Below are 12,992 nucleotides of genomic sequence, written 5' to 3'. Positions count from 1 at the left end.
ACGTCAGCACCCTGTAGCCAACTGCATATACGGCCCGCATATCCCACTCATGGCCGCCTTTCCTCAAATATATCACATTCTCTTTGCTGTCAGACAGACTGACACTTGGCCGAATGTCGCCAATACTCTATTTTGCGCTCCTCTATGTGCGGCACGGATCTCACAGTTACTTGTCGGCCAAGTCAACCGTCTCACTAGTAGCTTTTGCTGCCATGCCGCCTTAGTGTTGGAGATTAGGACGGACTGCCAGCCAATTCAGAACTTCATCGATGAGATTTCCACATTCTGGCTCTTGTTGGGCAGATCCTTGAGCCGACAGCATAGTTAATACGACTTGACCCTTAGTGTTAGCATGACACGGCGCCACCATCGATCTTCAGGTGCCAACATTAGTGCATCTGAACGCATTTAAGTAACAGGTACGAAGTACGTTGTAGTATACTACGTAGCAGCGAATTTAAACCCACATCAAACCCCCCCACCCTGGCGGCTAACATACATATAGCGGTGAGACTCTTCCAAGAAGTACCTGGTCGCCAACTCATCGCATCTTTATCTCTAACCTAGGCTGACAAGGGGCTTTGCCGAACGGAGAGAAGAGGAACGGCAAAGCTTGGACTTGGCTTCACATGGCAGAATAGAGCAAATTGTTTCTTGGCCCTAGGTAATCGTGGCATTGGCTTGCAAGCAAATATGTGGCGTCTTGAAGTATCATATCTTGTCACGGTTCTTCAGGGCGCCCTATGTAACATCCACTGAGCTAGGTTTTAACCCTTATTGTTCTGGAAGATATATTAAGCTACGTCACGCAGTAAATGACGAACTAGGAGTGGCGATTTGACTCGGGCGTAAATTAATCAAAGTTGCATTGCAAGCAGGTCCCAGTTTCTCAAACTCAATAAAGGGGAGAGGCAAATAGACAAGCACCCCAGTTTCTGTTGATGTACAATTGTGATAAAGGGGAGAGAGGCTGGGGTATCCGCCACATGCAAACAAACGCTGAAAATGCACCGCAAAACACCACCCTTCTATCAATTATTCTTCCTTGATTATAAGTCCGTCCGAAGGTTGAACGCGTTGCGCCCATTCTCTGCGAATTTGTTAACGTGACACATAATTGAAAAGAAGGGAGGAGCACTTACGTCCAACTGCCGTCATACAATCTCCGCTTACTCTCGTCGCCATATCCAGCTTCACTCAGAGCCGCGTCAATAACTGCCGCAGTAACACCTGTTCCACAACTGCTGATAATTGGCCTCTCTGGGTCAACGCTTTTGGCCAGGAAGATCTTCCGAAGTTCGTCACCTGGCAGTATAGTCTTCTTGACTGGATCCAGCAAATCTGAGAACGGCACAGAGATACTACTTGGCATATGCCCAGACGACAGACCAGGTCTTGGTTCCGGATCCTTTCCAGCCCATCTTCCTTTGGATCTCGCATCCAGGATTTGCACACCTTCCGCACCCTCCTTATTATAATCCTTGGCAAACTCCTTTACCTCCTCGAATCCAATAACTTTGCTCTCATCAAATTCCGGAATCGGATATACGCAAGTATCGACATCCCAGAACTCCCCACTCTCAATAGTATATCCTTCCTCCACCCACAGCTTGAAATTGTTGAGAATATGAACGGAAGGATGACCGAATATCTTCAGCATCCATGCCACTCTCGGGGCGCTGAATATTCCTAATTCGGCAGTATCATACACTACAACAGTATCGTCCTTCCGAATCCCCAATCCACTGATAGCTTTGGCAAAGTCGGAAGCCGAAGGTAGCATATGGGGATATGGCGAGTGCTTGTCGATCACCTTATCCAGATCGAAGAACCGCGCATTGGGAATTCGCTTTTGCCGGAAAGTATCCAGGCCTTTGCGGTCGTCATTGGGAAGGAACCAAGCTGCGCATAAAGGTACGGTTCGGGGTGATGTGGAGATCTTGCTTGGGGAGTTCTTCTTCAGCTCTTCGCTCAGCTCTGACGGTGTGACGAGGTAAGAGGAGAACGATCTTCGGGTGGCCATGAGAATTGCGGACTGGAATTGGAGTTGGGGTCGATGATGGATAGCTGAGCGGAAAGCTCCCCTACTGGAGAGGATAGCTGCCGTCATGGCGTTCTGCGATAGGATTCGTCACCTGGCGCGCATGAGAGATAAAGCTCTGGCGACAAGAGAGATATGTCGAGATGGCTGGGTTCAAGGATAGAGCATGAAATATCAACGGTGAATGTGAATGTGAATGTGAATGTGAATGTGAATGTGACTACAACAAAGGAAAGGCGGCCTTGAGATGTTATCAAGATGGTCAAGACGATGAAATTGTGCAAGAAGTGCTACGTAAGTGGAAATTGTTGCGCTTGATAAGGAGCGGGGTCCGTGCATGTGCCAGCGGGTTCGGAGGCCGCATCTAGCACAGTACAGTACTAGAGGACATATCAACAACAAACAACAACAAACCATTACTTGTCGAAATTCCATTCTGTTTAACAGCTCTCGGAACCGGAACTCACACCCTCCACAGTGCTCCAAAGCGCATAGTTAAAAAAAAGAGCCAAAGCCAGCCATACCAACAACGATATGAGAGTGAAAATCAAACAATGGAACGCAGTGGCTACCTGGCGCTGGGATATCCCCGACGACGATGTCTGCGGCATCTGTCAAGTCCACTTCGACGGCACATGCCCGACTTGTAAATACCCAGGTGATGATTGCAGTTTGCGTATGCTCCCCGTTCCCCTACCTTTACATGTTCGTTCGTTTTGAGATCCGTGTTGACATCTGGGATTGGTATATAGTTTCCGGTAAATGCGGGCACAATTTCCATATGGTTGGTCTTGGATACGGTGTGGGAGGGGAAGGGAAGACTGATGGGATATAGCATTGTATTTTGGAATGGATTAAACAAGATTCGTCGAAGGGTCAGTGCCCGATGTGCAGGCAGAGTGAGTGGGCCCTTAGATTTTATACTCGGTGAGGAAACGCTGACGAGCTGCACCAGAATTCGAGTGGAACGAGAATCCTGCTGCTGCCTCGCCGGAGAGGAATGAGGAATGAGCCAGTGTTATACTATGATATGGGGGTTTAGCGTGGCGTTTGGGTCTATGAGTCTATGGGTTGATGAATTTATGCGAGGAAAAAGAAGGCGAGGCGTTTGGATGGAACACTATGGCCCTCTCGAGTACGGCTTCACAACTAGCATCGGCAGCATGAATGGGATTCACAGCAACATGTTTCACTCCTGAGACTGAAGGGGACATTGAGAGAAATGATCATGGCCACCCGCAATGGTGACCTACTACAAGTGCCCTGTTAGTTGGCATGTTAGGCGCAGTAGCCGACCACGTACATAGCATCCACCGGTTGGAACATGAGGACGAGACACTTAACTCAAAGAGCAGAGGCCATAGCAAGAAACCGAATTTGATGTTAAATATTTGCATTAGATCCCCTGAAAACTACCCATCTTCAGCTAACATAATATCAACACGCCCCCCAGCTCCATCGATTGCATGGATCAGAGCCGTTTATAACTCGTTGTGCTCCTGCTCATCACCATCAGTGTCAGCAAGGACAGTCATAGCGGCCTCGGCTGCCTCAGCAATTTTGCTTTTCACGGCGGCCTTCACACCTTCTGTAGCTTCGTCTACTACGCTGCTTGGGGATTTCTCGATGCTTACGGGTGCCGCAACGCCCTCGATCTCCATCAATTCGGTCTCAAAAACTGCGAGTCACTAGTCAGTATAGGATACAGGTATAGGAACAGGCATATCTTAAATGCGGCGGAAACGTACTCAATGTGCTGCCTGCTGGAATAGGGCCCATGTTCCTGTCGCCATACCCGAACTCAGGGGGAATGGTGAGAGTTCTCTTCTCGCCAATGCACATATCCAAAAGATTATCATCCCATCTACAGCGCCCGTTAGCTGCAATTGTTCATTATCCAAGCGTATAGCAAAACTAGCCCTTTAATGACGCTTCCCTTTCCAACAACGAAGCTCAAGGGGGTTCCTCGGTTGTAGCTGGCGTCGAATTCTTTGCCTCCGTCGGCCAATGTGCCCCGGTAGTGAACGGAGATCTTGTCGCCTGCCTTGGTCTTCCGCTCGCACTCTACGGCATGGGTAACGTCTATCTTGACCTGCTCGCCCTCGGCGGCGAGGACGGTGGTGGCAACGGATGCCAGGGCGGCGATGGAGACGGCAATGAAACGCATGCTGGATGTTGGCTGGTTAATTGGGTGGGGAAGGAAGCTAAAAAATATATAACGATGATCAGTCAAGGACACGGTGCACGGCGCGGTGGTTCTGTATACATACGAAGTAGGTGGGAGATCTGGACACGTTGAGAAGTTGAAATCGGGCGTCGTCGCTGTGCCTGAATCCCGGTGGAACAGACGGTGGGAATTGGAGATGTTGCTTCAACAGGGATCTGGGGTAGCTGTGTCACGTGCGATACGAGGAGGTGATAAGGTAAGGTACCCAGGTACCTTAACTACCAGATACTTACGGTTACGCTAGTGTGGCCGTGGCCCTGTGGCGCTCCGTACTCCAGTCTCCGTACTCGTACTTCGTACTCGTAGAGTCGTAGTGGAGAGGATGATGCTTACCTAACCAAGGCACGCCTTGAAGGGCCGAAAGAGGCTAGAGCGCTGATGCCACGTCCGACGACAACAGCAACCACAACTCACCACGGTGTTTGTTTGCAATCCCCTCACTCTTTCCTCCTCCACCACAACAATGTCCCATCTCGCCCACCAGGCCAACGACAGATGGCGACACCAGCACCGGCGGATGCCGATAACTTGCCAGTATCGAGGCGCGGTCGACACCGCCGGGTTTTGAGTCACTCCTCACCGATAAGGCTAGCCTAGGCTGTCAAGGCTCCCAAGTCCCTTTTGGGCCTGAAATGTCAGCATGTTCAGCTGCCCCGGCATTGGCGTAGCCGCTGGGTTGAGGCAGCAACATCGCATAACAGATGAGAAGTCTCGTTCTGGGTTCTTTGCGGTGACTCCTATGACATGTTTGGTGGTCGCGACTTGGGGAACACTAGGTGGGATGGTGCGAGAGTTCCTCCATCGACGACGTCGCCCGTTCTGGAATCAGCCTCGACAGCCGCCCTGCCTTGGCACGCCGTTGACCAGTTTGCCTCCCAGTGCTCTGCCACGGTACAGCCCCAGACACCCACTGCCTCTGGGTGAGCGTTCATCCGACTATCGACTCCCGTGGGCCCTCTCATTCGGCATGATACGCGTCGCAGCATTTAGTACCGAGGCCAGAGCTTGAGTCTAAGCATTGGGTGACTGCGCACCCGCTTCTGGCCAGGGCGACTGGAGCTTTAATCTTCCTATTTCCCATTCAGTCACCGTTCCTGTATTGCTTTGCCCTTTTGCCCTTCTTGGTGTGTTGCGGTATCCGGTTGACTCGCTGAAGCCCTTCCCCCGTGAGTCACTTGGATCTCAATCGCTGGGGCGGTCCATCATATGTCTACAGCAAGCGGGCGGAGTCCCTCAGGACCGGGGAGTCCTCCGGTCATCAGGCACCGTTCCAGAGCTTACGACGGTGCTTTGCCCTGATTCCAACTCAATTTCTCTGCCTAGGTGTTCTCCAGGCTCCCAATGATGATGTCAATTCGTCCCATTTGCTTCTGCTCTCTGGAGTATAAATACCTGATTGATTCACACTACTTGAGGGAATCAACAGCTAGCATCCATTGCCCATCAAACACAGGTCACGTTCGCTATCCCGCCTCACTCCCCCCCTATATAAGAGCAATCAAGTCCTCACCAGTCCCAACACGCAAGACAAACCAAACAACATCCACAGCATGTCAGATCGACGCTCCTACAGCTCTTTGAAACCCATTGTTCATTCTCGAGCGTCGTCCAGTGATTCCCGGACATCCTACGATAGTAGATCATCAACAACAGACGGGTATTATTCATCCTCGAGATCAACCATGACAAACGACTCCCACGGCAGCGGGCACAGCAAAGAGCAATCACGAGAACACAGGCACCGGGTGCCAGACAATGGTTTGTCGCACACAATCACCACATCAACCTATCAATTAGCTAACAGTCCTGTTGCAGACCGCAAATATGTCACCTCGACCATCTCGAGAAGTGGAAAGGTGTGTGTCACCGATCATCGCCAAGCTGGCTACGACAAATATGCGCCACGAATAGACGACGCCAGCTCCGGGCACTATCAAGACACCAAAAACCGCGCATCCAAGCGCAAGCCCCGCGAGCACGGAACATACAAATGATGGGGGACCCTCAATAGAATTCCCCACGATGTGGTATTTTCGTACCATTTTGGTGGTCGTCAATTCAAACATGAGGCTACGACCACCGCTTACCCGCGCCACCAAGGCGAACTCGATAACTTTAATCGCCGTGCCGCTTCGCCCTGCCTTGCGCGGTTTATTTATTTGTGCCACACTACAAGGTGTCGAAGGATGGAAGGGTATAACTGTATTACTACGAGTATTCTTATAGGCCTGTGGTGTCTTGGCGCCGATTGGCTGGAAGTCCCCGGGTGCTGGGACCTGTATATTACATTGCTTCATAGTGCTATTTCGCCATCCTGTCATGCGAATACGATAGATAACACCTAAATCATCACATCAATATATCCTAAAATCTCGCTCGTGATCACATCCCATAATCAGGCGTTGCCTTTAACTTGAAGAGGAATCTTAACTCATTATTAAGCAGACCAAGCTTGTAAGGGAAGCTCAATAGTAGATCCAAATCGCTCGACGGTAAACCGCTCACGTGATATGTTAGATGCCCTTATTAGTTAAACCGTCTGGTCAGGAAACCACCCTTTCTTTCTGTTCGCCAACTTTTCTTCTTTTAATCACCTTCCATACCCTATCAAAACATAGAAGTAATTGTTCAACGCCACTCCGATCAAGGTATCGGGATACTATCGCATCCACATTTGTGCGACACCTCGTTACCCCAATCTACATTTCCTCGACAATCTGAAATACAAGATCCCATGGAGAATGGTCCGGAGCAGGTAATAATGGCGTTACGTTCTTCTTTTTGTGGAGCATCGCTTGCGGTCATCTGAAGTCTCAACACGAATGGAACATGTTAAAGCGGAAACTTATGCTTATTAGCTTTGTTTAAGGCAGAGAACAGTGTATTTGTTCCCCGACAAAGAAATCGACTATACTCGAGTAAACCTTGGACAAGTGACGATGGAGACAAAGACCCATTTGTTCGGATAACAACGAAATGAACAGCAATATGCTGGAATTAAATAGAACAACGTCTGAGCAAGTGCTTATAGTCATAATCTTCCCCTAAACCCCCTTTTTCTCTGCTCTTCGTCCTCCATCATCTTGCCCACCACGAGCTTCCGGGACATTTCTGGATACTTTTTTCTAAGTTTTCCAGAAAAGAAGTTTCAAAATGAGGCTCACCCTCTCCATTCTCTTCATGTTCTGTCTAGCAGGCATGGAAGTACACGCTCGCTCTCATGATCTAAGGGCAGCGCAAATAACAAGCTTGGACCCAAATCCCAAGTTCGTGGTACTCATATTATTTTCTACATTCGTTATCTACCTCGTCACTCCCATAATAAGCCGCCTGCTATTCGCAAAGTTATCGCGCGAGGAGGAAATACAAAGCTGGCGCAGAGCGAACCCCCAATGCGCGGTCTTTCATACATACAAGCACGCTTTGGTATCCGTGAGCGCGCTGCTCATCCTATCCGTTACGCTTGGTCTCTGCCAGGCAAGTCTAGACGCAAGTAGGCAGCTTTCGGAGGTAACGGTAACATCGAGACCTGTCCCCCCTGCTGCACGAGCAATTCTGGGACCAAGTCGGAAATTTGTGGCAGCTATGATTGCCGTGGCTTTCGCGGTGTGCTGGGTCCTGCCAATTATAGTGGGGATTATAATTGGGAGGAGGGAGTTGGGAATGATGACCAAGGCAGGGAAGAGGGGATTTACTCCCAAGGCGGGATTTTCGCGCGGTGAGATGTATTCCCATCAGGTTTAGGATATTGTGGTCGGTATTTCTGCTAAGGTATTATTATTGCCAGCAAGCTCGGCTCAGAATAAGTATTCATCCTAGGATTGGCTCTAACATAGATAAGAACGCTATAACAAATTGGACATGAATTGTTGGAAGCGATATTACAACTGTTATTACACGTGAGTATACATGTGAAGTGTGGTATGAAGCCCCAGTCAAGATGAGTCTAGCTCGGCCTGTACCTTCCGCCCTAGGGTATTCCCAAGCCATTTAGCAAACAAACAACTATGTATAAACTTAAAACTTCTTTCCAAAAATCATAAAACTGTCCATACTAACCCTATCTTTCTGTCTCTCCCTCTGCCACTCCGCATCATCCATGAGCTCCATCTTCCCTCCCCTAATCCTCGCTCTCCGGTCCCAACCCTCAGATACTTCGTCTTCTTTTCCCGGTAACGGCGGGATAAACATCGCCTTTCTTCTCTCTTGAATTTCTACACTTTTCTTGGCAAGTATATGCTTCTTCGGACTATTTTCATCTTCTGTAGGTTGTAAGGAACCAGCATCGGACGCTGCTCCATCGGGGCTCTTTTCGCCTGCTTCCATCCACCCTCCTATCAGCCCACCATTAAGCTTCTTGAGAGTTGTAGACCTATCTGGTAGCTTTTTGCGTAGCGTGTACAGGGTCGGTATATTCGCGACTATTGCTGCTGTGAAGGATTCGACGTTCGCCCAAGTTGTTCGGTTGATTTGCATTCCTGCACCTTCTACATTGAAGGGTAGACGGATAACTGTTATGGCGACGAGGAAGAAGCCGAGGGAGAAGAGGGCCAGAAGACGGAGTTTTCTGTATCCCGTTATTACGGTAGGTGACATCGGCGAGGAAGTAACTTACGCCCCAAGTGTCTGTTTTTTAATTCGAAGCAACGTCGGCATCGGGAGAATAATCAAGAGGATGTCGGTGAAGATATTTAGACCACCAAGGATTAATAATTGCCCAACTGCTTGAGAGCATGTACCTGAGTATTTGGTGAGCCCAATATCTAGGTGGTTAGACGGAGAGGTGGGATGGGAGCATACCCGGATCTGGCACAACCTGCCAATAAAGATAGAGTGGCCGGCAGTCCGTGAAAGTCACTACTTGGATGACCATATACGTCGCTGCAAGAATTACCCAGTATGCCTTCATGGCGATCCCCGTGTGGTGAAGTCCACAAAGAATGTGCTGATAGAGAAGCATCACCACGCATTTCTGCAACCATAGACTGCAAATCGGCCAAAACTTATTAGCATAGAAGCAGGCACAAGGCGTATCCTATAAATTTGACAACTTACTATGTATTATAGAAAATCCGACTAACTAAGAGTAACTTGCTTCCTGTCTCTCTACGAAAAATCTCCATTGCTGAAAATGTATGGAGAGCTCGGAATTGGGCTGGTAGCTTGTTGGTGCCCCATGTGAGCACCACATGTATGAATGCCAGACGTGCAAGCAGGCAGACCATGCAGACAATAGTGATTTTGTCGCTGAGATTCAGAGTCTTGCCACGCACTTTTCTCATGAGTAGGCGGAGGCCCATGATGAACATGCCCAGCCAGGTGAACACCCATAGCAGTACGAGCGTCTGGATTGTGCCTCCTGACAGCTCCATTTTGAAAGATGTTAATGTAAAGACAGAATAAACCTGAAGATGCTGTTGAGAAAATCTCTCTGGCTGATAGAGACAAGGACGTGTTGGGGGTGGAAAATGTTATATTGCTTACTCCGCCATCCGAAGAATGGCGATCCATCTGATCTTCTGATACCCCACACTTTGCAGGGAGTAGATCTCCGGGTGCTTACATATATGATACAGGAAATATAATGCGTGGGATCAAAGACATGTAGAGCGTCACCAAGCTGTATCAGCCTGGCTTCAGGTTGATTGCATTCGGGAGACTGACGTCCGCACCACGTCGGGTGTACGCTCGGCCCGGTACGCTTGTACAGGACTACCTCTGCATCATGCAATTTTCATTTTTTTTGCCACTGGCTGGTGAATTTGGGAGGATGGATTGTAGAATTCGAGGTTTAAATTTGCGCGGGTTTCATGTGAGGTTCAAGTTATGCAGTTGTGCACAGACTTTATGCTTTGACTACTCGTAGATCTTATCACACTTATCCACACAGACGAGATGATCTTGGGTTTTCGCCGATGTTTAGCCTCGGTTTTCTAATGTTGACAACATCACACACATCTAGATGTAGGAATAATTGGTAGATGCCAATGCTGATGAAGAGGGATATACTTGTAGGAAGAGAGTGGTAATAGATAGGTCGGCATTCGTTGGGCAGCAACGTGATCTGACGGGCTTAGTTGCGATGCGACCACAGAGAGACGATACAGCAACGCGCCACTACCCAAGCCGTTCGGAACACCTCGAACCCACGAAATAATTGCTGCACTAGCTTGTGAGAGGCTACAGGCTCAACTGGTTAAATCCCGAACATACAGTAGCTTTTGTAGCTCTGTCTAGTTGACTGTGTTACGACAACGGGATCTCCATACAACCTGGGTAGCAGCATCTATTTTCACACCTCTTTCCTGGAGTTTTCTGTTTAACTCCCGTGGTTCGAATTTATTTGTGTTTCGTTCCTGCTTGCAACCAGTTGTTGCAACTTAGTGGCTGAATAATGCAACGAAGGTTGGCGTTTGTTATTTTGGGGCTTCTCATAGGCCCAGCAGCAGCTGCAGTTACCCCTTTCTTGGCGAGAGAGGCTGATGCTATGCGCGAGTTCTTTTATGTGGGTGGGAGCTATTTGGAGACAGAGAATGGGCATCTATTTGCAAACCAAATGTATGTGGAGAAGTTGACGCCACTGAAGCTACGTCAGCCATATCCGGTCGTTTTTATCCATGGGCAGGCGCAAACCGGAACAGTAAGCCACCACGTTTAGGATCAATGGTCTTTGACTAATATTGGGAGCAGAATTGGTTGAATAAACCAGATGGTGGGCGCGGTTGGGCCTCATACTTCTTAGACCAAGGATACACAGTTTATATCCTCGATCAAACGGAACGAGCAAGGAGTCCTTGGAATCCAACTGGAAATACCACTCTCTCAACCTATACAGCGGAGATCATTGAACAGCGTTTTACAGCTCCTGGAGCGTTCAATCTCTGGCCTCAAGCCGCATTGCACACTCAATGGCCTGGAGTGAGTCTTTTAATTCTACGTGGTTCACCTCTGACATGTTGTTTACAGACAGGGTTAATGGGTGATCCGATATTCGATGAATACTACGCCTCCAATGTACCATTTCAGTCAAATACAGTGGTCCAACAGACGAAAATGCAACTAGCAGGCAGGGCGCTTCTCAACAAAACAGGTCCAGCTGTACTTATTGCCCATTCTCAAGGAGGCCTCATGCCCTGGGTCGTCGCTGATGTTGCTCCCAATTTCGTGAAGGCAATTATAAGCATCGAACCTACCGGCCCACCATTCGTCGAGGCCATTTTCTCATCTACCAAAGCACGTCCGTGGGGTCTCACAGATATCCCACTAACCTACTACCCTCCGCCCACGAATTCTACAGCTCCGCTAGAAACTCAAGAGGTTGTCAACAATTCTTCTGGTTTAGCCACTTGTATTATTCAAGCTTCGCCGGCGAGACAATTGGTCAATTTGAAGAATATTCCGGTCCTGTTAGAGACTAGTGAGGCGAGCTATCATGCATTATATGATGGTTGCACATATCAATTTTTGGAACAAGCTGGAGTACATGTTGAGTGGCTGAAACTGGCTGAGGCTGGGATCCATGGGAATGGCCATTTGCAGTTCATGGAGAAGAACAGCAATATCATCGCTGCGGTTCTGGAGGCGTGGGTTAAGAAGAACGTCAGTTAGCGGTGGTCGGCTTCACATAATCTCTCAGGTCAATCATTCTCACTGCTGGTTGTTTCCTACAACTCGAGTCGTCCGTTTGAACGATTCGTTTGGTAATGGCGATGCGGCTTAATTAGTTTGGCAGCTGAACCAACGATGAGTTCGAGCTTTCGGTTTCCCATCGCCGCCACAAAAGCCACTGGCATAAAAATGCAATATTATGTCCACCGGAGGACCGACGATCACAAATCCCGCCACATTGCAAATAAGAAGCATAAAGACGAATAACTACACTGATACTATGAAGTCATGTACCCGGTTTCTAACCCTAGCGGCCAATCGGCAAGCTTCCCTCGTCCTTTTGAATCAACGTCCGCAGATCTGTCTTCGCTTCAGAATTTTGTCTCACCACACGCAAAATTTTTAGTCCGCAAGTTCGATATCGATATCGAGCTAACCTCGACCTAGCAACGCCCCTTTTACCTAGAATACTTCCTTTCACCATCGTTCATACGGTCTAGATCCATCCACAAATCCAACTCTAGTAATCAACAACATACGTACCCTGCAGGGAACATGTGTATCCCGTATGCTACATGCCATGTGCCACACCCATAACTCAGATCCACTGTATGCTGACGTTTCTTTCTCGTACCCGGCCTTGCTTGAGTAGCTCTCACGTTCGACAAGAGAGCTTCCTCACCAGCATTTGATTTTCCAAATCCAGATCCAAATCTGTGCTCGGAATTGCTTTGAGCTATTAGTTCTTTATTTCGACTCAATCCTCACCTCCCTATAAATATTACTTGGCGTACTTACAATAGCTACAGTTTCTAATAATGTCATAACGATCGAGCATCCTTGGTACTATCCAGAGTGGGTGTCGCAGAACCTTCTAGAGATGGGTAGTAGCTGCTGTATAGGCCTTGTCAGCAATACCACGGTAACGAAGTACGCACGGGATCCAAACAACAAGGCATCACTTGCAGCTCTAAGGTAGCTGTCGAGGCACAACTACTAGACGCGGTCAGATTCCAACCAACACTCGTCGCGTCGCAATAGGGCTGTCAACCACGCTACGTGTGACGGCCATGGTTAGACATATGGCAGTGAGCTATCCTTGGGCTGGCAAGTTGA

General features: G+C 48.7%; 5 protein-coding genes across 5 annotated transcripts; 2 read left to right on the top strand and 3 right to left on the bottom strand.

Moving 5' to 3' along the window:
- Positions 1-1,035: 1,035 nt before the first annotated feature.
- On the bottom strand, positions 1,036-2,110 carry BP5553_09940 (putative thiosulfate sulfurtransferase TUM1; the record flags this gene model as incomplete). The annotated part of the gene is made up of 2 exons (XM_032018563.1): positions 1,036-1,090; positions 1,143-2,110. The coding sequence occupies 2 exons, from the start codon at positions 2,108-2,110 to the stop codon at positions 1,036-1,038; spliced, it is 1,023 nt and encodes a 340-aa protein (XP_031865400.1).
- Positions 2,111-3,522: 1,412 nt separating this feature from the next.
- BP5553_09939 (uncharacterized protein) lies at positions 3,523-4,208 on the bottom strand (the record flags this gene model as incomplete). Its single annotated transcript, XM_032018562.1, has 3 exons — positions 3,523-3,719; positions 3,790-3,905; positions 4,105-4,208. The coding sequence occupies 3 exons, from the start codon at positions 4,206-4,208 to the stop codon at positions 3,523-3,525; spliced, it is 417 nt and encodes a 138-aa protein (XP_031865399.1).
- Positions 4,209-5,950: 1,742 nt separating this feature from the next.
- Positions 5,951-6,262, top strand: BP5553_09938 (uncharacterized protein; the record flags this gene model as incomplete). Its single annotated transcript, XM_032018561.1, has 1 exon — positions 5,951-6,262. The coding sequence occupies one exon, from the start codon at positions 5,951-5,953 to the stop codon at positions 6,260-6,262; it is 312 nt and encodes a 103-aa protein (XP_031865398.1).
- Positions 6,263-7,312: 1,050 nt separating this feature from the next.
- Positions 7,313-8,864, bottom strand: BP5553_09937 (uncharacterized protein; the record flags this gene model as incomplete). Its single annotated transcript, XM_032018560.1, has 3 exons — positions 7,313-7,379; positions 7,683-7,879; positions 8,328-8,864. 3 exons carry the CDS (start codon positions 8,862-8,864, stop codon positions 7,313-7,315), a joined length of 801 nt encoding a protein of 266 aa, XP_031865397.1.
- A 1,798-nt stretch (positions 8,865-10,662) lies between these two features.
- Positions 10,663-11,876, top strand: BP5553_09936 (uncharacterized protein; the record flags this gene model as incomplete). Its single annotated transcript, XM_032018559.1, has 3 exons — positions 10,663-10,908; positions 10,959-11,186; positions 11,235-11,876. 3 exons carry the CDS (start codon positions 10,663-10,665, stop codon positions 11,874-11,876), a joined length of 1,116 nt encoding a protein of 371 aa, XP_031865396.1.
- Positions 11,877-12,992: the final 1,116 nt, after the last annotated feature.

Source organism: Venustampulla echinocandica (genome assembly GCF_003357145.1).
Source record: "Venustampulla echinocandica strain BP 5553 chromosome Unknown scaffold_12, whole genome shotgun sequence".
In the NCBI taxonomy this organism is placed as follows: domain Eukaryota; kingdom Fungi; phylum Ascomycota; class Leotiomycetes; order Helotiales; family Pleuroascaceae; genus Venustampulla; species Venustampulla echinocandica.
This window is presented reverse-complemented; position numbering and strand designations above follow the sequence as displayed.